The 24571-nt window shown below is 56.9% G+C and overlaps 8 protein-coding genes across 8 annotated transcripts; 4 read left to right on the top strand and 4 right to left on the bottom strand.

Moving 5' to 3' along the window:
• Positions 1-1034: 1034 nt before the first annotated feature.
• ISF_02309 (Glucose-methanol-choline oxidoreductase) lies at positions 1035-2984 on the top strand (the record flags this gene model as incomplete). Its single annotated transcript, XM_018845915.1, has 1 exon — positions 1035-2984. The coding sequence occupies one exon, from the start codon at positions 1035-1037 to the stop codon at positions 2982-2984; it is 1950 nt and encodes a 649-aa protein (XP_018706622.1).
• A 331-nt stretch (positions 2985-3315) lies between these two features.
• ISF_02308 (proteinase T precursor) lies at positions 3316-4611 on the bottom strand (the record flags this gene model as incomplete). The annotated part of the gene is made up of 3 exons (XM_018845914.1): positions 3316-3507; positions 3581-4279; positions 4342-4611. The coding sequence occupies 3 exons, from the start codon at positions 4609-4611 to the stop codon at positions 3316-3318; spliced, it is 1161 nt and encodes a 386-aa protein (XP_018706621.1).
• A 3071-nt stretch (positions 4612-7682) lies between these two features.
• On the bottom strand, positions 7683-8703 carry ISF_02307 (oxidoreductase, short-chain dehydrogenase/reductase family; the record flags this gene model as incomplete). The annotated part of the gene is made up of 3 exons (XM_018845913.1): positions 7683-7754; positions 7822-8174; positions 8229-8703. The coding sequence occupies 3 exons, from the start codon at positions 8701-8703 to the stop codon at positions 7683-7685; spliced, it is 900 nt and encodes a 299-aa protein (XP_018706620.1).
• Positions 8704-9785: 1082 nt separating this feature from the next.
• Positions 9786-10393, top strand: ISF_02306 (Mitochondrial import inner membrane translocase subunit TIM17; the record flags this gene model as incomplete). Its single annotated transcript, XM_018845912.1, has 3 exons — positions 9786-9860; positions 9938-10291; positions 10355-10393. 3 exons carry the CDS (start codon positions 9786-9788, stop codon positions 10391-10393), a joined length of 468 nt encoding a protein of 155 aa, XP_018706619.1.
• A 1304-nt stretch (positions 10394-11697) lies between these two features.
• On the top strand, positions 11698-13260 carry ISF_02305 (40-residue YVTN family beta-propeller repeat protein; the record flags this gene model as incomplete). Its single annotated transcript, XM_018845911.1, has 1 exon — positions 11698-13260. One exon carries the CDS (start codon positions 11698-11700, stop codon positions 13258-13260), a length of 1563 nt encoding a protein of 520 aa, XP_018706618.1.
• A 1767-nt stretch (positions 13261-15027) lies between these two features.
• ISF_02304 (flavohemoprotein) lies at positions 15028-16350 on the top strand (the record flags this gene model as incomplete). Its single annotated transcript, XM_018845910.1, has 1 exon — positions 15028-16350. One exon carries the CDS (start codon positions 15028-15030, stop codon positions 16348-16350), a length of 1323 nt encoding a protein of 440 aa, XP_018706617.1.
• A 1207-nt stretch (positions 16351-17557) lies between these two features.
• ISF_02303 (hypothetical protein) lies at positions 17558-19221 on the bottom strand (the record flags this gene model as incomplete). Its single annotated transcript, XM_018845909.1, has 5 exons — positions 17558-18246; positions 18477-18707; positions 18787-18849; positions 18987-19040; positions 19125-19221. The coding sequence occupies 5 exons, from the start codon at positions 19219-19221 to the stop codon at positions 17558-17560; spliced, it is 1134 nt and encodes a 377-aa protein (XP_018706616.1).
• Positions 19222-23169: 3948 nt separating this feature from the next.
• On the bottom strand, positions 23170-24571 carry ISF_02302 (1,3-beta-glucanosyltransferase Gel1; the record flags this gene model as incomplete). Its single annotated transcript, XM_018845908.1, has 2 exons — positions 23170-24398; positions 24469-24571. 2 exons carry the CDS (start codon positions 24569-24571, stop codon positions 23170-23172), a joined length of 1332 nt encoding a protein of 443 aa, XP_018706615.1.

Below are 24571 nucleotides of genomic sequence, written 5' to 3'. Positions count from 1 at the left end.
CTGTTTGTTGGCATAAATTGGAAGTGGAACTCTGCAAACTCCCGAGTGGCTAGTATTATGATTGCGCTAATGTTATGGGGCAGTATCGATCGTCCTCCTTCAGATGACAGGTACGTGCTCTCACTCTTGATGGCTGTGACAGCTGCTCGATGAGATGAGCTTTGCGACCGGCCGAGAATACATGTATATGTTAATGTTCGACTGAGAGTAGCATTGAAGAGTCAAGCGCTCCTGGATAATGCAGCGACTGTTGGTTTGAGACAACCCAGTTGCTTCTTTCTGGAATGGTCGGAACAGATTCTTTACCTAACTAGCCTCAGCCCTGGTTCCAGGGGGTGGACTCTCGAGTTCCCACTCGCCGAGATCATGCCACCGGAAAAGATTGGCTCGTCTTCTTGTCTCGCCACGGCAGTGTCGTATTGAACATGGCCTCGAGGATGCTCTTCTGCGCTAGTTAGCCCCGGCAGCTCATTCATCCGAAAATCCTCGTCCCCATGGTTGGGCAGCTCTACTGGGACTCAGCAGCCTGGCGTTGGTCAACCACCTTGCCACCCTCCTCGGAGCAATTTGCACTTGCAGCGTTAGCGTTGCTCTTGTGGCGGGCATCAATATGATTGGCCCCGTTGCTGTCTGCGACTTTGATATTGCCTGTCGATCTACAAAGCCCGACGGTGAGGAGACGGGGGTGGCGAGTGATGAGGGGGGCTTGTGCACCTTGCAGCCGCGCCGATATTCAGAACTTGCTAAGCTGCGAGTAGGACGCCCGTCTTTACGGAAAAGTCTGGGGTCGGGCTCCCATTCCGTTGCCCCGAGATGGATCTCTTATATGGGCCATGGAACTGATGGGGAGAACTTGGTACAAAAGCCGGCGAGGGCCTCGTGCTCCCTATTCTGCATTCTACATCCATTTCCAACCCCACAGGAGAGGAGGCTTGCCAACGGCTGTGTCCCTCGGATCTAGGCAGTTTATTGTTACGACGGACTGCTCGCCATAACACAACTATCACCAGCAGTTCCCCCATATCTTCTGCGCCATGCTCTTCAAAGCGGTGCTCAGCTTGGTCGCCACTGCGGCTTGTGTCGTGTCGGCGGACGCAGACGCGAATGAGCTCACAGGATATGAGTATGTTGTCGTCGGCTCCGGCGCCGGCGGCGGTCCTCTAGCGGCGCGCCTGGCCATGGCCGGCCACAAGACGCTGCTGATCGAGGCCGGTGACGACCAGGGCCAAAGCACCAACTACTCAGTGCCCGCATACTCTGCGTTGGCCTCCGAGGACCCTGCGCTGTCGTGGAACTTCTTTGTCCACCACTACGCCGACGAGCAGCGCCAGGCACGCGACTACAAGACGAGCTATGAGACGCCTGACGGCGGACTATACACGGGCCTCAACCCGCCTGCCGGCTCCAAGATGAAGGGCACTCTGTACCCGCGTACCCAGACCCTCGGAGGGTGCACCGCTCACAACGCCCTGGTCGCCATCTATCCGCACCGCTCCGACTTTGACTACATTGCCCAGCTCACCGGTGACGACTCGTGGCAGGCCAGCAACATGCGCAAGTACTTTGTGCGCATGGAGAACAAGAACTACGGCCTGCCGATCGACTCGGGCCATGGACATGACGGCTGGCTCAGCACCGAGACCACGAAGCTGACGCTGGCGCTAGAGGATCCCCAGCTGCTGAGCATCTACACCGGCGGCGCGTTTGCCTCGGGCAAGATCCTCCCGTCTGTCGGTGACCTGGCGTCCCTGCTTCTCGGCGATGCGAACGCCGATACGGAAGCTCGCGACAAGACCAACTCGTACTATCTAGTGCCCATCTCCTCGAAGAACGGCGCGCGTGTTGGTTCCAGAGACTTTGTCGTCTCTGTGCGAGACGCCAAGGATGCGCATGGCAACAAGAAGTACCCTCTTGATGTGCGCCTAAACTGCCATGTCACAAAGGTCATTATCGATGAGAGCGGCGACAAGCCACGCGCTACAGGTGTCGAATTCCTTGATGGGCAGTACCTCTACAAGGCCAGCCCTCGGTACGGTACCGCCGGCAAGGGAAAGCCTGGTAAAGTCAAGGCCAGTCGCGAGGTCATCATTGCGGGAGGTACATATAACTCGCCGCAAATTCTCAAGCTCAGCGGTATCGGTCCCCGTGAGGAGCTCGAGTCGTTCAAGATCCCCGTCGTGGTCGACCTGCCCGGCGTCGGCGGTAACCTCCAGGACCACTACGAGATCAATGTACAGGGCAAGGCGCCCAAGGACTTTTCAGTCCTCAAGGGCTGCACATTCAACCTGAACGGCCAGCACGATGCTTGCCTGGACCAGTGGGAGAATCCGTTCCTCGGCGACCGCGGCACGCTCGCGACCAACGGCCTGCCGGTGGCCATGTTCCACAAGAGCTCGGCCTCGGAGGACGGCGAATACGACAGCTTCATCTTTGGCGGGCCCGTCAACTTCCGCGGCTACTTCCCCGGCTACAGCGTCAACATCACCGCGGACCACGACTGGTTCACGTGGGCGATCCTCAAGGCGCACCCGCGCAACAATGCGGGAACAGTGCGGCTACGCTCCGCCGACCCGCTGGACGTGCCCGAGATCACGTACAACTACTTCGACACGGGCGTCGGGGACCACGCCAAGGACCTGCAGTCGCTGTACGAGGCGGTGGGTGTGGCGCGCCAGGCGCTCGCCCACCAGGTCGTGGGGGTGCGCGAGGTGCTGCCGGGCAAGGAGGTCACGAGCCAGGCGGACATTGAGCAGTACGCCAAGGACACGGCCTGGGGACACCACGCGTCGTGCACCTGCCCGATCGGGGCGGACGGCGACAAGATGGCGGTGCTAGACTCGAGCTTCCGCGTGCGCGGCGTGGACGGGCTGCGCGTGGTGGATGCCTCGGTGTATCCGCGCATCCCGGGCACCTTTACGGCAGTGTCGACGTACATGGTAGGCGAGAAGGCGGCTGATGTCATTCTCAGCCAGATTCAGCAGTGAGATGTCTACGCTCATGGTGGGAGAGATGGCGAATGATGTCCTCGGCCAGATTCAGCAGTGAGATGTCTACGTTAATGGTGGGAGAGAAGGCGAATGATGTGAGGTGTCTTGATGTGACGGCCGGTTAATTGCTCTGCACATAATAATGTATACTGCTAATTTTTCAACATTTCAAGCGATGGGTGCCAATATGGTTCTGACAACACAGGTTATATGTACTATGTACTGTGGCAAACTATTGATCATAAAATCTCAAAAATCCAACTTGAAGAGAAACTTGGCTGACAAGTGGCCTTGCGGCTTGAACTGTCGCATCTCTCTCCGTCCCACCTCAGCCAGAGGGGTTGCCGTTGAAGGCAAGGCGGTTCGAGGTGCCGGCGGGGATGCCACTGAGGACGCCCTGGGTGGACAGGGCGATGATGCGGTCGCAGATGGCGCCGCCCTTGACGCCCTCGAGGCCGGCCAGGTAGGCGGCGAGGCCGGCAATGTGAGGGGTGGCCATGGAGGTGCCGGACATGGAAGCCTAGGGGGGAGGGGTTCGAGTCAGTCCAAGCCAGGCGGCTGAAGAAGGGAGGAAAAGGGGGAAAGAAACTCACGGTGCCACCGCCGGGGGCGAGGGACAGGATGTTGGAACCCGGGGCAAAGATGTCGACGACACGGCCGTAGTTGGAGAAGCTCGCGCGGGCGTCCTGCGCCGTCGTCGCGCCGACCGTGCAGGCGGTCGCCTCGCTCGCCGGCGAGACGTTGGCCGCGTCCTGGTTCTCGTTGCCGGCCGCGACCGCCAGGAACACGCCGCTGCGCACCATGTTCGCCGCCGCCGAGTTGAGGCTCGCCGAGTATCCTCCCCCCAAGCTCATGCTCGCGAGGACGCCCTTGCCGCAGCTCCTGCCCGCCGCATCCGTCCGGACAAAGTCCATGCCCGCGACGATGCCCGAGATGGACCCGGAGCCCTGGTTGTCGAGCACCTTGACGCCGTAGACGCTGGTCTTCTTGGCGACGCCGTAGGTGGTGCTGCCGATGGTGCCGGCGCAGTGGGTGCCGTGGCCGTGGCCGTCGGTGTTCTGGCCGGCAATGTACGACTTGATCTGCTTGGCGCGCCCGCCAAAGTCGGGGTGGCTGGCGTCGACGCCCGTGTCCAGCACGTACACGCAGGTCCCCGCGCCGCCGCTGGTGTCGTAGGTGTAGCCGCTGCCGCCGAGGCGCTTGTGCGAGATGCGCGTGAGGCCCCAGACGGCGTTGGGCTGGGTGGTGAAGCCGGAGAGGCTGATGATGCTGTCCTGCTCAACGTACTCGACCTGCCACGGGTGTTAGCTTTCCGCAGGGCGCATGTGCGTCTTGTCAGGGTTTTCCGGCTTACGTCCGGGTGGTTGCGGAGCTCCTCCACGGCAGAGTCGTCGAGGGTGCCGGCGAAGCCCTTGATCACGTCGGTGTAGACGTGGTCGGCGGCGGCGCCCTCGGTCATGATGTGCATCTGGCCCTCGGCGCCCTCGCGGTACTTGACGATGTACTTGCCGGGGATCGCGGTGGTGCCGGCCTTGGCGGTGAACAGCGGCGCGGGCTCCTCGCGCTTGGCCGTCGGGGCGGCGAGGACGGCGGGCAGGATGGCGATGAGAACAGACAGACGCATTTTGGAAGATGTGTACAGAAGATGTATGAAAGTTGAGCTTTTTTTCAAGTTGGTTCGGGGAGTGGTTGCTTTCGAGTGCTTCTGAAGTGTGAATGTCTCATCCTTCCGGGAGACACCTCGACCTATTTATCGGTTTCGAAGCCCGTGGCCCGTCCGTCCTCGTCAGCAGCATCTTGGTCTTGAACCCATGATCACCAGACTCTCCATCCTTCAACTTTCCGTCTTTCAACGCTTCATACCTTCCTGACAAGGAAGGCGCGAGTCGGTCAGAGTGGTATCCCTCGTCCTTGGTCGCACAAGGTTCTTTTGTCGGAGCAGGGACCCTCCTTTGGCGGAATATTGAAGATATCTCATCCGTTTCTGACAGCTTTCAGCCCGGGTCTTTATCCACAACAGAACCGACGGGGCATATGCTACCTTCTTAAAGCGAACTGGCTTGTGAGTTGTTGTTGCTGACTCCGGACAAGACTGCAGAGCAGCTCTTTCCGTTGGCGGCGAATGGGAAAGCTTTGCGACCATACCGGTGTTCTTGGCAGCCTGGTGTAGAGTGCGTCAAGTTGCATTTACCTGCATTGGTCTCTTTTTACAATTGGTCACATTTCTCACGGATAAAGAGCAACAACGCTCGCATGGCCCGGAGGTCCTGCAATCTTGGGGCTAGCGGGAGCGTAGGCCAACGCATACATGCAGAAAGTCCTTCCGTGAGGCTTCGGGCATGAGTGACGTCCGGCAAAGGTTACATGTGGTATTGGATAGGCTGCTGATTAAATGCCCACCATTCCATGTTAAATGACTCGTCTAAGTGCTATACATCTTGTTGCTGAGCGCGGACGGCGAGTCCAAAACGAGCAAGTGATTTGCAGAGGGGAGTATCTGTGCCACACCTTGTATTAACCTTGACTTTTTTATTTCATGGTTAAAATATCAGGCTTTCTTCTACTTGTCGCCGTCCGTCCCCTCTCTTGTCGTCTGGTGTATTCAGATCCACCACGTGCATCGTCAATGCACCGGAGATTTCGTCCAGGCGAGGCAATGTCCGCGAGTCCGCGAGGGAAGGGGGCTCAACTGATGAACCCGCAGTCTGGTCTGTGCGACGGTCACGGACTCGGTCAATAAACATAGCTTACTTTTCTCGGCCACTACATCTTGTTTTTTTTTTTTTTGTTTTTTTTTGTCCGTCAGCATTGATCCTGCCGTCACGACATCACGTCCCATCGTTTGTGCCTATTCGGGCTGCTCGGTCCATGCCAAGACAGTTGACTGGCACCGGGGAATCCGGGGTGCGCCGTGGCTGATTCCAGCCCACCTGAATGAATCCCTCACGGCATGCCGATGCGATGAAAATAGAAACACCGGGGCGCGCCGAGGACAGGTTTCTGGGGCAAAGCCCGTGGAAGAATCTCTGTAGCACAAGGACGGAACGGGGCTTCCCTGAATCTAGCTGAATGCCTGATTGAATGCGGGGGCGGTACTTTTGGCTTGCATTGAGCTGGGGTTCTTTGTTAGTTAGTTATTGATCATCCTCTTCGCCAAGACTTGTCATGGCACATGCCTAATCAACCTTGATTGCCCCTACACCATCTCATCGACGGCTTGGGTTGCATCGTGGCTTGCGCGGGTTGCATGTACAGTGTCACCAGCTACTTCCCACTCGGCCTAATTCTTGACTTCCCATGCAAGGCAGAGAGGCTGAAGGCATTCAAGCGGAAAGAAGTTTAGCTCCTCAAATCAATCGCACAAGCGTTTGTCATTCCATCTTGTCATCTTCAGCCGAGTTCCATGTCGGGCTTTCCAGGTTTATCATATTTATGTATGTTCCGCGCTGGTCAACGACTAACGACTAACAGCGACGATCGATTCCGCCGCCATAGTCTAAAAGACGCTATTACGTACATTTCTACTATATTCTCCTATGCTTAAATTAAGTTATTTTTAACATTATTGTGCCTGAGATCCTTAGTTGACAGATCGTAGACAGCTATCACATATCCACGGCCCCATATACGGGTGTCTCGAATCAAGTGAAGCGCGGATCGACTGCACATCCACTGCACATTGACTGCACATCAAGCGCGATGCAAAAAAAATACACAAGCCAGAAAATAAAATAAAAAACGATTAAGAAAAGAAGATTGAAACGGCAACAAGAGTCACTTCATTTAGCCCCCGCGCTGTTAACACTTGCTGGACTCGGCCTAGTGCTGCATCTCATAAGCCGCAACAATTCACAGCTTCACTGCCGCCAAGACACTCCGTCCATGCCACGCCCACAAGCAATGTACCATTCCGAGTTCTAAAAACAGCAGCAGCCAGGTGTGCCGACATTAGCCCTGGGTCTTGTTCTTGAATGCCAAGATCTCGGGCCAACTGGAGATATAGCGTTGTGAGTTGCCGGTCGGGATTTGCTCTATAGTCTCCTCGGGGATCATGCATTCCGCGGCGAGACTACTGGAAAGGAACGGTGCAACGTGATATGTGTATCTGTATTACATGATGGCATCAGCAATGCCAATCAAGGTGCTGACATTCCTGTTCACGCGATGAAACGAGGTCAATTTGTAAAGGTTGGTCCGCCGGCAAGTTGTCATCGCCTTCCTCTCTCGACGCTTGGCTCGACAACCGTCGCAAAGCGACGAGCAAGTTCTTGCAGAGTAATCAATGACAGCTTGGTTCTACAATTTCGGAAATCCGAATTGGCAGTTCCGAAACTGCAATCTCCGCAGAACCCAGACATGACACTGCGGAGCGAGCAAGCGTCGGCCCTCTTCACCCCGAATGTGAGCGGAGCCGTCCTCGGCGATCCGAAGCAATACACTCTTTCCCGCACCGTCCCCAGGCCTGCATCGCAGGAATTGGTGTTTTCGGTGGCAAATCGGCGCTCTCCGCGAGCCAACCAAGCCGCATCAGCATCAAGGTGTCCCAGGCGGCCATGGGCATGGTATCGCCCTGCAGTCGGGTGGAAAATCGCACACTGATATTGTGATCGCTCAGGATATTACGCCAATTATTAACATTACAACAGCAACTCCGCTTCTCGTGTTCCGTTTCAGGTCACATCATCAAGCATTCGTTTACTGATACTTCTTTTCCAGTATGCTTCTTGTTAACTTGTCAAGCCCGTGGTTGAGTACGACCAGCTTATCCTATGTCGGCATCAGTAACCGCGTCCGCATGCGAGCATGCAAAGGAAATATGAAAGAAAATGCTCACCAAGATGTAGTCTGGTAGCCAGGTGGACGCAAACCACGCCGCGCCCGAGTTGGCGCCCCTCCAGAGCTTGCCGCCGCGCGAGCTGCCCAGGACGTCGGGCAGGATCTGCGTGACGTAGTCGTCGACTGTGCCCTGGTCGGGGCCGACCGCGCCGCGCGCCCACAGCGATATCGTCTCCAGGATGTCCGCGTAGCGCGACCCGGCCGGCAGCGCGAACTCGCCCTCGTTGGCGTGGAACCGCGTCGCCACCGTGCCGGTGACCAGGCACGCCACCGTGACGCCCAGCGGCTGCAGCTCCATGCGGAGCGTCTCGGAGACGGTGTGCAGCGCGGACTTGGATGAGCTGTAGGCGCCTAAGGAAGCATTTAGTACCGTGTTTCAGGAGAAACAGCAGGCCGGACACGTACCGATCCAGGGCGAGTATAGACACCCGGAGGCGGCACCAATGTTGACGACGCGCCCGCGGCGGGCGATGAGCAGGTCGGCAAAGGCCTGCACGGTGCGTACGGGCCCCCACAGGTTGACGTCGTGGCAGCGCTTGGCGCGGTCGACGTCCAGGTCCAGCAGCGGCATCGTGCACCCGGCGCCGGCGTTGTTGACCAGCACGTCGAGCCCGGCGGGCCGCCGCCGCCCGGCCGTCACGGCTCGCACGGTCTCCGCGGCGGCCCGCGCGGAAACGGCGTCGGTGACGTCGAGCGTCACGGCGGTGACGTTGGGGTGCTCACGGAGGCGCGCAGGCACGCGGCGCAGGTCGCGCGCGGTGGCGAAGACGCGGTGGCCCTGGTCGGCGAGGCGCAGGGCGAGGGCGGCGCCGATGCCGTGCTCAGAGCAGCCGGTGATGAGGATGGTTTTGGGGGCTGGTGGTGGTGAGTCGTCGGCCATTGTGCTAGGGATGATGCGTGATGAAAAAAGAGCGGAATTGGCGGGATGGATGAGGTGCGTTGATGGCGGTTAAGTATTCAAACGACAAACGGACGGGCTGCCTCGGCTGGTGGTTGCTGACCCCTACCGGAATGGGAGAAGAGAGGCGAACGGAGTGACGCCTGTTTGCTGATGCCTTGCCCTGTGGCGGCCCACTGCCGAGTCGGTTGCTACACCCGAGCCTTTGCTGCAATAACGTCTGTGTACACGCAACCTAGTTGATTAGTCGATCAACATTATTCTGAAGACTTGCCATCAGAACGGGGCCGTCTAGTTTGTTTAATTGTCCGTGCCCAGCAACGCGCAGTTGTCGTCGTAGACGAGCTCACTGGTGACGCAAGTGGTTTCCCAACACTCTTACGTACCCTACATCATCACGACGTCGAACATCTGTGACAAGACGTCGCTGTCATCAGGGCCTCTCGGTAGTAGTTGCCACTTGGACCAATCTTTGTAGATTGAGCATCATTTATGGCCAATTATCACAAGGGAATTGAACACGAGTAAAAATCGAAATTGAAAAAGCATTCACAAGGCTGGTACATCCAGTAGTAAGTCAATGCAGCGTAGGCGCACATGTTTCTAGTTGCTAGCTGTCCTCACCTCCCATCACAAGATTAACATGCCTGGCTGCCGCAATAAGCGACTGACTGCAGCGCCTTTAGATCCAACTATGACTGCAATTTCTTTTCCGGCCTAAGACCGCAAGGTCCATTGCAGCGCGGCCGATGTTCCTCTCCGTCTGTCTTCTGTCTTCCTAATCGGGTAGTCGGCTTGCCCCACTGCAAACCGGCGCCCGTGGCCAGGGGCCAGCAAAGAAAAATCGAGTCACGTGTTGCAGACGCCTAGGAAAGTGGAAAGGAAAAGAATCTGTTCCGTCATCTCGAACTCCAAAGCAGTCAATCCGCTCACGCCTCAACCAGCCCAGCAACCTGGGTCCTGTACTTTTTCTTTCGCTTCTTTCTTCTTGTCCTTGATCCTCTTCTTTTCATTGCCGCCGAATTTCTTCTTAATACTAATACCCTCGACACACACCTCCCAAGATGGCCATGGACCACGGACGAGACCCTTGCCCCTGGGTCATTCTCAACGATTTCGGCGGTGCCTTTTCCATGGGTGTACGTTGCTCTCGCCAAAACCCGACCCGAGACGCGGGTTCGACACATGTAACTGACATTAACAAACTTTTGCGCAGGCCGTCGGCGGCACCATCTGGCACGGCATCAAGGGCTTCCGCAACAGCCCGTACGGCGAGCGGCGGATCGGCGCGCTCACGGCCATCAAGATGCGCGCGCCCGTCCTGGGTGGCAACTTTGGCGTCTGGGGCGGCCTCTTCAGCACGTTCGACTGCGCCGTCAAGGGCTACCGCCAAAAGGAGGACCCCTGGAACGCCATCACTGCCGGCTTCCTGACTGGCGGCTCGCTTGCTATGCGTGGCGGCTTTAAGTCGGCGCGCAACGGCGCCATCGGCTGCGCGGTCCTGCTGGCCGTCATCGAAGGCGTCGGCATCGCCTTTGGCAAGATGATGGCCGGCAACACGAAGCTAGAGGTATGAATTTCTGGGACAGGGGGGAAATGAATGGCAGGACTGGCAATAACTAACGGGATGTAGGCTCCTCTTCCTCCTCCTGAAAACGCTGCGATTGCGTAAATGCAACGGAGCGAAAAATAACTCGAAACACCACATCACGACGGCGCTGTCGAGGCGCATACAGACACTCACCACACCACCTGATTTGATCAAATTACGACTTGAATAGACATTTTGAGAGGGGAAGCGACCTGCACCACCCGTCACAGGCGCACGGACAAGACGGCCGATAACATCTAAGGAAGGGGAAAAAGCACACCACAATCTCGGCGCCATACTATACATACCTTTTTTATTTGCCCGGGGGAAACAAAGAAAGGAAGAGGAAGAAGAAGCTTTTCCGTCTGGAACCTCGAGGGGCATAGCGTTGCTTTTTACACACACAAAACTTTTGTTTACGCCGGGATGTTTGGGCGTTGTATTATGTATCTGTACATCAAAACCACTCGAAGTAGACCAAAAGACTCGCACCAAGTTGCAGCCACGCGATTCAAGGAAGAGCTTGCTGGGTGAGGGTGAAATGGAGTACGACTCCGGACAAGACAGGAGCTGTCAGCGGCAGTTTATTATTCTTAATGACCCATGACACGTTCTGTGGTTGGTCCGTATTGACACTACTTCGCCAGTCGTAGGCATCGTAGCAGATGTTGGGTTCAGCAGATCATTCAGCCCTGGGTCTCCTCGGGCCGTCGCAAATGAAGTGCTCCGTATCTGCTCGTTGATAGGTCTGACCGTTGCGACCGACTGCGGATCATATCTGACGCAATATGTTCGGACGAGGCTCTATCGTCCACATACTTGGCCGTCAGTCCACGCTGCTACCACAATTGGTGTAATTCAAAACGGTCGCTATCCTTATTCTTCTGCCGAGGTATTAACTGGATGGCCTTTGGTCTAGACTGCTGAGCTATGTCGGTACGCAAGCTGGCAGCTTCTTGACGGTAGGCAGGGCTTGGGCAATCGGGGATTGACGCCGAGCTTGTTGGCTCCGAACGTCGGCAGTTGCATCTGCGTGGGGTTGGTTGCGACAAGGCCTCGGTTGACGCCCAATTCTCCCAGCACGTTAATTATTATCTGTAAAAATGCATACTGTATAATGTTTAGCTCGATGCAGGTCTTGGTTTGCGCAATAGTGCGGCTGGCAGCATGAGGCGCTGAGTCGGGCATAGTCACGATGGCACCATCGAACGGGCCAGATTAAAGTGAGACCTGGGCGCAAGGATCAACACTCGAGCAGGCCAGTAGGCCGTATAAGAGGATTGCGACATCCTTTTTGCCATGCCCGTCCCCGGATGATCCAATGTAACCCCCTCGAACTGGCTCATCATTCTTTTTTGCCTTCGTCTTGACGACCATAAAGCATCATGAAGGCCGCGCTCACCACCCTCCTCCTCACGTCCCTCGGCTTCGGCGCCGCCGCCACGGCCCCCGGCCCGGTGCAGGCCCCGGCGCTCGCCGGCGTCGCGGGCCCCATCTCCCCCACGGACCGCATCTACACCGGCGACCAGTCCTCCAACACCATCACCGTGATCCAGCCCTCCACCGGCACCGTGCTCGGCACCATCAGCCTCGGCGACTCCCGCCTCGGCGCGCTCCTCAACCCGCAGTACCTGCGCGCCGTCAACGCGCACGGCCTCGGCCTCGCCCGCGACGGCCGCCACATCGTCTCCCTCAGCGTCGCCTCCAACACCGCCACCGTCATCCGCTGCGCCGACAACGCCATCATCTCCCGCACCCACACCGACCGCAACCCGCACGAGGCCATGTTCGCCCCGGACAACCGCACCGTCTGGGTCGCCACGCGCGGCGCCGACAGCATCTCCCTCATCGACGGCCTGCAGGGAGGGGTGGTGGCGAGGGTGCCGTCGCCGGGCGGGCCGAGCAAGGTGCTGTTTTCCCCGGACGGGGCGACCGCGTACGCGAACCACATCAACGGGTCGTACGTGTCGGTCATTGACGTGGCCGCCCGGCGGGAGACGGCGACCATCACGGGACTGGCGGACAAGTTCTCCTCGGACATGATGCTGTCGCCGGACGGCGCGCGGCTGTGGGTGGCGCACAAGATGGTCGGCAAGGTCTCCGTGGTGTCCGCGGCGACGCGGCGCGTGGTGGCGGTGCTGGACACGGGCGCGGAGACGAACCACCCGCAGTTCGCCGTGGTGGGCGGGGTGACGCACGGGTTCGTGACGGTGGCGGCGGCCAACGCGACGCTCGTGTACGCGCAGCCGGACCCGGAGGCAGCACCGGTGTACGTGGGCGCGATCAGGTCGTCGGGCGTGGAGCCGCACGGGCTGTGGCCGAGCCCGGACAACACGCGGCTGTACGTGCTCAACGAGCACAGCGACACGGTGGACGAGGTGGACCTGACGGCGCGGCCGGCGCCGAGGGTGGTGCGCACGCTGAACGTCGGGCAGGAGGGCCAGGCGCTGGTGTACGTGGCCGGCGCGGTGCCGGAGGGCAGCAACGGCACGGCGAACCTGGGACGGCAGGGGCTTGTGGACCGGCGGCCGGCGAATAAGGTGATTACGCTGTCGGAGCCGCGGAGGACTAGCATGGATCAGCACGGAGGCCGGGTACAACAACAGCAGCAGCAGCAGCAGCAGCAGCAGCAGCAGCAGCAGCAGCAGCAGCACGGATCGGCGGGGGCGGTGGTGCCGTCGGCGTTGGTCACGGTGCGGAGGCAGACGGGGCTGGACATGGTGCAGGTCATCGGGCGCAACTTGAGGCTCAACACGACGTATACGGTGTCGGCGGGTGGTCGGCGGTTTGGCGGCCACAGCATCCCGCTGGTCGACTTTCAGGCCACCGTGCCGACGGCAGGCACGGGCTGCGGCACGGCGCCGCAGGTGCTGGCATTTGTCAAGTTCTTTGGTGTATACGATGTCGACTCGCTGACGTTGACGGAGTCGGCCTCGGGATTTCCGTAGTCGGTTCCGTCACTGGACCTGTACACAGTTTCAAGAACGCCACGTATTTAATTCATGATATTTCTTTTGCTGATTGTTGATGCTGCATCAGTTTCACTCGCGTTGTGACGGCTCGTATTTCGAAGCATTGCTCTCATCAGCCGGAGATGTTGTTCGCAACCCACACTATTGTCCACATCAACAAACTTTCTCGTCGACCCTCCCATGACAAATAATCATGCCCAGGGGACGTTTGTCGAAACCTCTTATTCCCCTTGTCGCAGCCCAAACAAGTTTAGTCTCCGTCGGCGTGGGCCGCGATGATGTGCGACCGTTGGCCTAATTATACACATGATACCGGGCATACTAAGCGAATAACCCTCAACAAGGGGGCCGAGAGGTGGTGCTATTTCGCATTGAGTTATATTACACATGCGTCAACTTTTGTTCATCACGAGGACGATCAAGCACATGAGAAAGCAAAGGGACTGCCGTCCGCAAATCTCCGATGCGCAATCGAGCATCTCCGGGGAGATGCTGTTGAAACAAGGCTAAAAAAAAAAGGTCAGCTCACTTTCTGGGCGTGGCGACCGCGACGGCTTCTAGAAAGGTTTAGTGAATAGCCGCGTTGGTGCAGACATAGGAGGAGCAGCACAGAAAGTTGCAAGAGTCATGTCATGTCATGTCATGGCATTCGCCGCAGAAATGGCTTTCTTGTTTGTATTTGAAGTTGGGCACTGTATTTTACCTGGATATACGCTGTATGGAACAGTGCAAGCCGTCTCAGTACCTGACTTGCTGCTGACCTATGTATGTACCTACAGTAGTTGGACACTGTCAACGGCAAGGCTAAAACAAAAGTCTAAATCGACGGCACAGGAACAATAAAAAAAGCTGCTGGCTTTTAAAGGGCCCCCAACCCGGATGGAGCGGGACGGACGGGTGCGAAAAGCCGGCAGACGCCCTCTGTAATTGTGACTGTGGCGTACATAGACATACATACATCATCACTGTAACCTCTCTATACTATGTACTGTACATACATACATACAGTAGGTGCAAGATCAATCCATTACGAGACATCACACACATGCATATGCGCCAATGCCAACATCATCCTCTCTGCGCGACACTTCCATTCTATTCTATCAAATTTGTCTTCAAACTCACCTCTATTGAGACATGCCTTGAAAAAAAAAAAAAGAGTCCTCTGCCTGCCTACCACCCAGCACAGTCCCGACTCGCGACCCGTCTCCACCCGAGACGCAAAGACTTCAAGACGTAGCAACATCAGTCCACTTCCACTGTCCTGCGGCGGGTCGATGAGTCCTTGCTGAAAGCTTGTTCTTTTTGCCGCCTTGATTACCACGTAGCAAGGCTATTGCTGCCGGGCATTTCCTTTGAAGCCCGTCTCATTGGTCATCGCCATGGACGACTTCTCCAGCTGCCGCCGCCGCCGACAGGGTGTCTACGTACTTTGATGGGCTGTAAAGCATTCCTTGGCTCTTTTTCCTTTCTCCGAGGTGGTTTCCGCATCATCTATCGTGCCTCCATATCCACAGGTATATATATAAATGTAATCTATATCCCGACTGATTTCGCACATCCAGTCCTGTGTTCATCATCATCCTCACTTCTCACCACCAACCACTTACACCACCAAAGCAGCAGCAGCAACCTGCTCTCCATCCAGCAACCAGCCTCCATCCTTGGAACATACATGTTCCGACTCTGCTCCCTCGCCAGACGCCCCGCCTCCTCTCCCCCTTCCACACAACCACCGCCGCCATGGCCCTCACGCCCTCCCAAGTCACCATCGTCAAGTCCACCGCCGCCGTCCTCAAGGACAAGGGCGGCGAGATCACCCGCATCTTCTACGCCAACATGCTCGCCGCCCACCCCGAGTTGCGCAACCTCTTCTCCCTGCGCAACCAGGCCACCGGCGCCCAGCAGGCCGCCCTCGGCGCCGCCGTCCTCGCCTACGCCGCCTACATCGACGACCTCCCCCGCCTCCAGTCCGCCGTCGAGCGCATCGCCCACAAGCACGCCTCCCTCTTCGTGCGGCCCGAGCAGTACGCCATCGTCGGCGAGCACCTCGTCGGCGCCTTCGCGGAGGTCCTCGGCGACGCCCTCACGCCAGAGGTCGCCGACGCCTGGACCGCGGCCTACGCCCAGCTCGCTGACGTCTTCATCGGCCGCGAGCGCGCCCTCTACGAGGAGCCGGGCGCCTGGCAGGACTGGCGCGACTTTGCCGTCGCCGAGAGGGAGGAGGTCTCCGAGGGCGTCGTCAGCTTCTACCTGAAGCCGGCGGACGGCGGGAGGCTCCCGCGCTTCCTCCCCGGTCAGTACGTCAGCCTGCAGATCCCCATCCCCGAGCTCGGCGGCCTCCTGCAGTCCCGCCAGTACAGCCTGAGCGCCTTCCCCAACGCCGAGGGCGAGTTCGAGGCGTACCGCGTGACCATCAAGATGGAGCCGGCCACCGCCGGCGCCGACCCCAACGACGTCCGCGCCCTGGCCGCCGGCAGCATCGCCGGCATCGTCGGCAACCGCCTGCACGCGCGGTACAACGTCGGCGACACCGTGCAGCTCAGCTCGCCCCGCGGCGAGTTCGTCTTCGACGCCGCCCGGCTGCGCTCCCCGTCGTCGCCCGTCGTCCTGCTGTCCGCCGGCGTCGGCGCCACCCCGCTGCTGTCCATGCTCGACGCCATCCGCGGCGCCAACGACGACCTCGCCGCCACCGGCGCCACCACCGACACCGGCTCGGCTCCTCGTCCGGTCGTCTGGGCGCACGCGGCGCGCAACGCCAACGCGGTGTGCTACGGGAAGCACGTCCGCCAGGCCGCCGAGGACGCCGACGCCGACGTCACCGCGAAGGTCTTCCTCAGCAACGTCGCCGAGACGGACGTCCAGGGCGTCGACTACGACTACAAGGGCCGCTTCGACGTCGGCGTCCTGGTCGCTGACGGCGTCCTGCCGCTGGCAAAGCCCGACGCCGAGTATTTCCTCTGCGGACCGAAGGACTGGATGATCCAAGTCAGGGACGACTTGAAGGCCAACAATGTGAGCCACGACAATGTTCACCTCGAGCTCTTTTCCACCGGCGACGTTTAAGCAAATTGTCTTGCAGTTTCCTGTTTAGTCATCTTTCTAGAGCATTACGCCGTGTACATTTTGTATATTAGATTATAGTCACTTACGCTTCAAATACCACTTCACGAATCACCAACCCAGTTTGCTTAATACGACCATGACAAAACAATTCAAGCAAAACTCCCAATGTATTTAAGTTCCGGTCTGATTAAAATGGGAATAAAAGAAATAAAGGCCTACGAAACAAGTCAAACTCCAGTCCCAACCGTCCATCCCGTCCCGCTGCAACCCGAGCCCCCTCGTCCGTATTATCGCGACAAGAAAGCAAACCGTCCCAAAGCACCAAAGAAATGAGTTGAGAAATATCCATATAGCTCAACACCTGAAAATACAGCCTTCTCCCACCTCCCAAATTCTCCATTTCACCGTGCATCCTCCAACGCATGCCCCGAGTCTTGCTGCCAAATGTGCAGTCGTTCCCCTTGCTCCGTGCTTTTACGCCCAGGCGCGCAGCAGCGCACCGATGCTTCTCTCTTCGAAACCATGAATAATCATCGCTGATGGTAAATCATGCAGGGGTATGAGGATGATTGCCCGCCCTCGGCCAATCCACATACGCACACGCAAACTTGTGTGCACTCTCAAGATTCAAAACGCCAATTCCAATTTGCTGTTCCAAGGCAAGTCGCACCATGCCGTGCCGTGCCGAAATCGCTGATACGAAGAACCGTTTGGTATAGTCGCTCCATCGTGTATGCCGAATAAAACTGTCCGTAAAAACACGAAAAAAAGTGCGCCATAATCAGTGGGAATTGCCATCCCGTGCCAATCCCCAAAGCCGTGCCAAAAAGTAACAAACTCCCAGATGGATGCCCTGTCGAGAGGCCAAACCCTGTCTGGCCTCGTCCCGTAAGTCCAGATCCTTGGTATATAGCAACACGTATCCTCCCAATCGCCCCATATATGCCACACGGTGCCATCGGTCCGATAGGCCGCCATTAAGTAAGTATGAACCCCTTTGCCAGATGTATAAACTCTTCAGATCACTGATGCTTGCCCCGTTGATATACTGGTACGACTCAACAGTCGTCCGAATTTTCCCTGCGCCAAAATTTCCATTACAAAACAATGTGTTAGCGCCAGCCGCCTTCAACTTGCTGTAGAAAAGAAAGAGAATCAAAAGCAAGAAGCATCCCAAACTCCAACCCGACAGGAACGGGCTAATGATTTAGCCCCAGACGCTGGCCTGAGCACCGAGACCAGAAGAGCTCTGGCCCCAGACACCGTTGCCACGGCCCCAGCCGCCCGAGGTGGCAAGAGGGGTGGTGGAACGCTTGGCCTGAGCAGCAGTGGTAGGCGTGCCGGCCGGGCGAGTACCGATAGGGGCGACTGTTGCACCTTGCTGGCCAGGCTTCGAGCCAGGGGCCAAGTCGCGGGGAGGAGATGCACCGGTAGGGCTAGAGGTGCTAGTACGGTTCTGAGCGCCGACAGCATTGTCAAAGACCTTGTTGGTCGGGGCAGCGCTCTGCGGGCTGGTGGTGCTGTTTGGGCGAGGGCTCAGCTCGCTATGGCCAGAGCCATGCTCCTTGGCAGAGGTAGGGGTGCCCACATCAGTCGGAGGACGACCGATGCTATCAAAGTTCATAGGAGAGGCGCCACGGAGGCTGGACGCGCCGCTGGGGCCGGGGGCGCCCTTGCGAATGTTGCCGCTCTCGTCGACATAGCTCGTCTTGTCAGCGAAAGGGCCTTCGCCGTAGAGAGCACTGCGCTGGCGGGCAATGAGCTCGCGTGTCTCCTCTTCGGACATGTGCTTGCTGTTGTTGCTGGCATTGCCGTTGGCGTTGTTGGCGTTGTTGGCGTTGTTTGCATTGTTCTGGTTGTTGCCGGCAGAGTTGTGGGAGGTGTCGGCGAGGACAGCTACGGAGACGACGCGTTAGTACACAGCATTCAAAGCAGCAAACAATCACAGACGGCGATCCCTGTGTTGAGGTGGTACGAGTGAGAAGCAAGCCGTGATAGAAAGCGACGAGGCCAACGCAGGGGAGGGAAATATTGGTATCGAGACAGACTGCCACTGTGGCCGACGCTGTTCTACTGGGGACATTTGCTCTCTCGGGAGAATCGCTAAACTGTAGAGGATGGCCTACTTCGTTGGTATTGCTGCTCGGTGTGCAGGTTTCGGAGTTCTCGTTCGCGCTGTGCGGCCATGCGTCTCTTGGCCTGCATCACCTGCTCGGCATCGTTGGAGCCACGGGATGGCTGGTGGTGTCTCTGAGAGGCATAAAAGTTTTGGAGGTTGGGGCCAGGAGGGCCACGGGGTTCGTCAAAGTTGTTGACGGAGTGGGATCGGGAGCCCTGACCGTGGGGAGGACGACCTGCTGCGGGACGAGATGAGTATATTGCTGAAGGTGACTCGGGCGGCGGGAAGGCCGGATTTTCATCGGCTGCAACACTTACGGCGTCCGCCCATGGCGTAGCCCTTGCCAGACTTTTGAAGGTTCTCGTGGGCGCGATCAACCTCTGAGGACAGGTTAGCGAATACTGGACGGCAAGAGGGCGAGTTGGGTCCCATTCTCGAACTCAGGGGTATTGCGGAAAAACGAGCATCTAGCCGCAGGAGGGAGGAGAAGAGGGAGCCCGCGGGAAAATAAACACACCATCAAACTGGTAAGAAAAGGCATAGTCGTCCTGAGGCTGGGGAGCGCTGGCACCTGGAGAAGTGGTCAGTCAATATGGCGCAGATGCGGTGCGGCGTGGTCGGCCATCCATGAGGCAGCCTGGTCAAGTCAACGTACCAGTGCGGACGGGAGTGGCAGTCCTCTGGAGGTCCCAGTTGTTCTGTTGATGCTGGGCTTGGCCAGCAGCCCACTGCGCGTTCTCGTAATAGGACATGATGTCTGCAGATGAGAGAAGCACAAGTTCGCGAAAAGGTTGGTGACGATGCGATGGACGGGAAAAGTCAGGGAAATGTCTCGGGCAAGTGGGTGACGTCGAGCTGAAATGGCCTGGTGGGAAGGGAAATATTTGTCAGCGGGGGCGCGAGATTTTCCTCGTTTTCGCTTGGCGAGCTAATGTGCGGACAACCCGGAGAGGTTGGCGAGAGGGAAGTTGAGGAAGTGAAAGGAGGGTGAAGAGGAAGCAAGAGAGGGAAAAAAAAAAGGTGGGATGGATGATGTGTGTGGGATGAGATGAGGCGAGGACCAAAAGGGTGATGAGGCGGCCAGCAAAGGAAGGTGATGAAGACTGAGATTGATTTTTGCGCATGCGAGTGGAAGTGGCTTGGCTGTTTGACGGCGCTGGGCGGCCTACGGGAGGAAAAGGAACTACTGGCTGGCTGGCTGGCTGACCTGAAATCTTCAGTTCAGGGGTCCGAAGAATTTCTAGCGCATGAACGGAAAGAATATAGCGTGTGAGAGCGCTGAAGATCCAAACGTCCGGCTGCGGGACGCGGGATTGCAAGGGAAAAGCCGCTGGGTCATTAATCCACCTTGTATTGAAAAGGTACAGGTCGCCAAGCAGAGACCCTCCGGGGGAGATTAGGTAGGTAGTGGTGGTACGTTCGTTCGGTAAAAGGATTCAAGTTGGAACAAGAAGAGCGAAACGAGGAACTGCGGCGGGAGCGCGGATTGACAGTGCGCAAGAACTAGTCGGCCAAGAGACAATCAACGTGGCGAGGAGGAAGCCAATACTACTGCTGCCTGCAACTTGCTGCCCGGATGGTCAATGGATGCTGACGCAAACCAAGTGCAGACAAGGAGAGAGAGACATTGTGGTGGAACAGGCGGCCACTGATGGTGTCCAAGATGGCAAACCGTCTGAGTTTTTAGAAGGTAAAGAAAGAGAAGAAGAAGAAAAATGATGTGTCTTTCTCACAATTATCGTCGTATTCTTATAATGCTATCTCGTCGTGAGTCGTTCAAGGCCGGCTTACAATTCCAGTGTCGCCAATGTATCGGAGCTAGATTTCGGACGGACAGCAGCTACTATCCGTAAGCAAGACAGGCCGAGACAAAAGGCGAGGACTTCCCCCATTCGGTCGCTGTCGGCTGGTCCACCCAGTGAGGAAAGGCGAGGCAAGCGGGCACGGAGGTCACGCAAAGGGCTTCAGATAAAATTACTCGCCTGCTGTCAGGAATAATAACTCGAGCCGTTCTATTATCAAGGGGCTGGCTGGTCTACTGTAAGATGGGCCGCGAGACGCCTCTTCGTGCCAGCGCAAGCCGTGCTCCGGAAAGCCCAGTTCGGAGGCCACTACGATCCACGAATGACTTCTTCCTTCTTTCTACACCGGCAGCATAGGCCGGATTTTCTCGAAGATATTCTTACTTCTCCCGTAATAATCACGCCCGGACTAAGCATGTAGTTTAGTGCGCCTTGGCTTGCCTCACGCGCAGCAGGAGATATGGGTATCAGGCTTCCTCGTAGGAGAATCATATCCTCATGCCTATAAATCGCATCCATCATTCTCACGGAGCGTCGCAATTCTCACCGTCGGCCAAGAATCTCGCATTCTCTCACTGCACAATGCCCGGGGAACAGGGCCACATTGACCTAAACTCCAACTAATAAACCAGGCTCGTGGCGTTGGGACGATGCCCGTAGCGGGCTAGCGGACACTAATAGGCGGCCCGGGGCTCCCACATTCTTCATTTGTCTTGCGGCTTGGCCTTCATGGAGTTCCGACGAGGTAACTAGCAGAGCGTCTGAGTATTTCCAAGCTATTGGCCAGGCTTGGAAGCTCAGGTCTGCCTTTCTTCTGCCGACGTTTCCAATTACATCTCAAACGTCCAATATGCTTATACGCAGAGCTGCATGAAGTGTCTCAAAAACTACCCATCTGTGTAGCAAAACTTCCCCCAAATATCCGTACCAATAGCTGGCTTGTTGTTAACCCCAAGGTACACATTGTGCTAGCTACTGCTGCTGTGGCTGCAATGCGCGTTCGCGGCAGTGGGTTAAATATATGAGCCATGACTTTAAGCAGGCCGGCAATAATGGCGGTATTTGCCGTTGTCGAAACGCCGCAAGAAACGGCGCCGAAACCTGCCTCTCTCGCTCCGGTCCCACGACGAGAAGGCGTCGTCGGCATTTGTTTGTTTCCTCTTGGCCTTTTTTTTATCATTCTTGTCAACCTGTTTCTTGCCTTTCCTCCGGCCGGCAAAGGCGTGCAGCGCATGCCAGCTCATCAGTGTCACCACAACTCAAGGCCATACAGCTCGCAGCAGTCGCATCACGACTCACGCCGTCCATGCCCGTCGTACCGCACACTTTCTTGTCGTGGGGAGAGGATTAGCAACCGAGCCTCGTTATGGGCCAAACACTGCCCGCTCACCCCAATCACCATCAAGCCAAGTGTGTTTCCTCCGCAGTATTGGCAGCGCCGCCACTTTCGCCTTTTCAATCAGTCAGTCAGTCAGTCAGGCAGTCAGTGGCGCTCCAGGCTCCCCGTTCGTGCCCGTCCAGCCAGTTAACTTCCCCAGTGCCGAGATAATCCAAAAGAATTATGAATAAATTGCCAGTCCCCGCAAAAAGGCCTGCATTTTATGACGCAACTTTCCTCATGTCCTTTCCGGCCATAACCGTCCCACATGATGCTGCTACTATGTCCATCTTTCCAACTTACAATCTGTCCATGACTTGTTCTTCAGGCTGGCAATAACGCATATGCGCATGCCGCCTCGAGCGATATGCGAATGAAAAAGTGTAACCTTCTTTTATCTGCATCATACCCCCGACTTCACCGGGGACATCCATCTTACCTCGCATCCCGCTCTGCGCAGCCAGCCTTCCCCGCGCAGCCACACCACAACGCAACCTGCAGCAAGTGTGGCGACCTGTCAGAGCACACCACCCAACTTCTTTTCTCGCTCCTACCTCGGCCATACACATGGCAAACACCCGAATCCATCAAATCAGAGACGACGGTAATCTTTGTTGGCGTTGCATTTTCTTCGCCTCGACTCTGCCGTCTATCCCTCGGACCGCCCACGGGCAACCCCCCACATTGACTACCATGATACCTGGTTCTTATTAAAACCTGGGGGGAACCCTTAATACTACCTACGCGACGCAGAAAAGGGGACAGTACATTATAATTTAAAAAAGAAACATGATAGGCCAAAAATGTCACCCCACTCTGCTTTCTATTCACATCTTTGGCGCTCATCTTTCTGCTAATTTTGGGTCGACATCCTGCCAAAAAAGCGATCCGGCTCTATGGAAGCCGGCGGGTCGCCAATTTCCCAAAATCCGGCGCATCAGGTGCATCACGCAACTTTTCATCAGTTGCCTCATTGTATGTGCCTTCACTCGGCAGAACTTTCTCCCACACCAGGGCGGGCGTATAGAGGGTCTAACTGCTCTGCATCATAAATCCTGTCCGATCTCGAAGCTATTGCGTAGCCGTATAGTCGTACTACTTACACAACCTACTATCTCGATCGCCTCGCCTCCAAGAGCCATCCATACACGGTCTGTAGTGCACGTTCCAACATGGCACCGACCTATGACATCACATCAACTTGCCGATAAGCGAGTCCGATTGTGATAGCTTCCCTGCCATTATGTCTCCACGCCGTAACCTCTCCTCTGTAAATCCTTCTTAGCATCAGTAGACAGATTCAATCCACATACATTAGCGCAACTTGTCAACGAGGCTAGAAAGAAATCACAGCATATTCATTGCTATCTAGACTGATACACACGTCCGCTCACAGCATTTGCCAGCTGCGCAGAGTCCAAACACGCGCCCATTCTGTACAAGATATTACAACAACCATGAAAGAAGAATTTGAAAAAGAAAACCCACACAAGCTCGTCCAGCTGTCACTCTACATCTGCTTACAGGAGCAGACTGCCGGCAACAGCGACAGCGACAGAAGCCAATGTGGCAACCATGGAGGAGCCGGAAATGGCACCAGCGTTGTCCTTGCTACCGGTAGTGGTGGAGCCACTGCCGTCAACCGTGACGTTCTTGGTGGAAAGACCAGAGTCGCCAGCAGTCTGGGAGCCAGAGCCAGTCAGACCAGGGCCCTTACCAGCACCCTCCTTCATGTACTTCTGAGCCTGCGTGGGCATCTCAGGGAGAAGTTTGGGGTCGACGTTCCAGTCGGCGCTCTTGGCAGGGCATGGCTTGTCGTGAGAGGTCAGCGAGGCACCGCCGTCGCCGCTAGGAGCAGTGTTGGCCTGGAGGGACTTCTTGAAGTTGTCATACTCGGCACCATCACCGTGCTTGGTGACTTTGCCCTGGCCCTTGGAGCCGTCAAGATCGACAATGCCGTACTTAGATTCCTCATACGAGTACTCGTACATTATACCGCCGGAGTAGACACCAGTCATCTCTTTGCTCATCATAGCTTTAACCTCGTCGAACTTGCGAGGGGTGTTCTTGTTGCAGCCGTACTCGGAGAGGAAGAGGGGAAGGCCATAGTCGGTGAAGTTCTTGACTTTCGCGTCCCAGCCTGAGGTGGTAAAGTCACTGTTGCACCACGAGTAGTCGTTGAAGGCGAAGAAATCGGAGCGGACCTCGTCGGGACCGCAGTTCATGTATAGGGCAGTCTGGGAGCGGCTCTCAGAGACATCAGCAGCAGAGTAGCCAACGGGGATAGCACGAAGGTTCTGGGCCTTGATGAAAGCACGCAGATCACGGGTAACGGCCTTGATGTAGGGGGCGTTGAACTCGTTGCCCTTGGCGTTGATGACCTCGTTACCCGAGAAGAAGGCGAGGGTGTTCTTGTACTTGGCAAACTCGGCAACGGTAGCAAAGATGCTCTGGAGGTAAGCGGCATTGTACGACGGAGCCGGGTCGGCACGGTTGAGAGAGTAGAGGCCGTTGTTGACATCGAGGACGAGGTAGATACCGGCGTCGGCGAGAAGGCCCATGCATTCGGTGTGATCGGCCGAGTTGTCGACGGTGTAGACACGGATGGTGTTCACACCGAGGTCCTTGAACCACTCAATATCGCGGGAGCAGATCGACTTGTCGGCGAGGGGGTCGACACGGGCAGAGTCACCACCAGGCTGGTAGTCGATACCGCGGATGTAGAAGCGGTCGTTGCCCTTGTAGAAGGCTGGGGAAAATCTGTTAGCCAAGGGGCTGGGCATGGCTTGGCGCGATAATCGGTGCAATTGATGGCTTACCGTTGCCCTTGATGGTGACCGGGGTGGGGTCGGCGCGCTTGGTGGGAGAGGCGGACACGATGCCGGCGGCAGCGAGTGCCGAGAGGAGAGTGAAACCCTTCAT

The sequence above is a fragment of the Cordyceps fumosorosea genome, assembly GCF_001636725.1.
Source record: "Cordyceps fumosorosea ARSEF 2679 chromosome Unknown scaffold_4, whole genome shotgun sequence".
Taxonomy (NCBI): domain Eukaryota; kingdom Fungi; phylum Ascomycota; class Sordariomycetes; order Hypocreales; family Cordycipitaceae; genus Cordyceps; species Cordyceps fumosorosea.
Note: the sequence above shows the minus strand (reverse complement) of the source record. Positions and strands in the feature narration are given on the sequence as shown.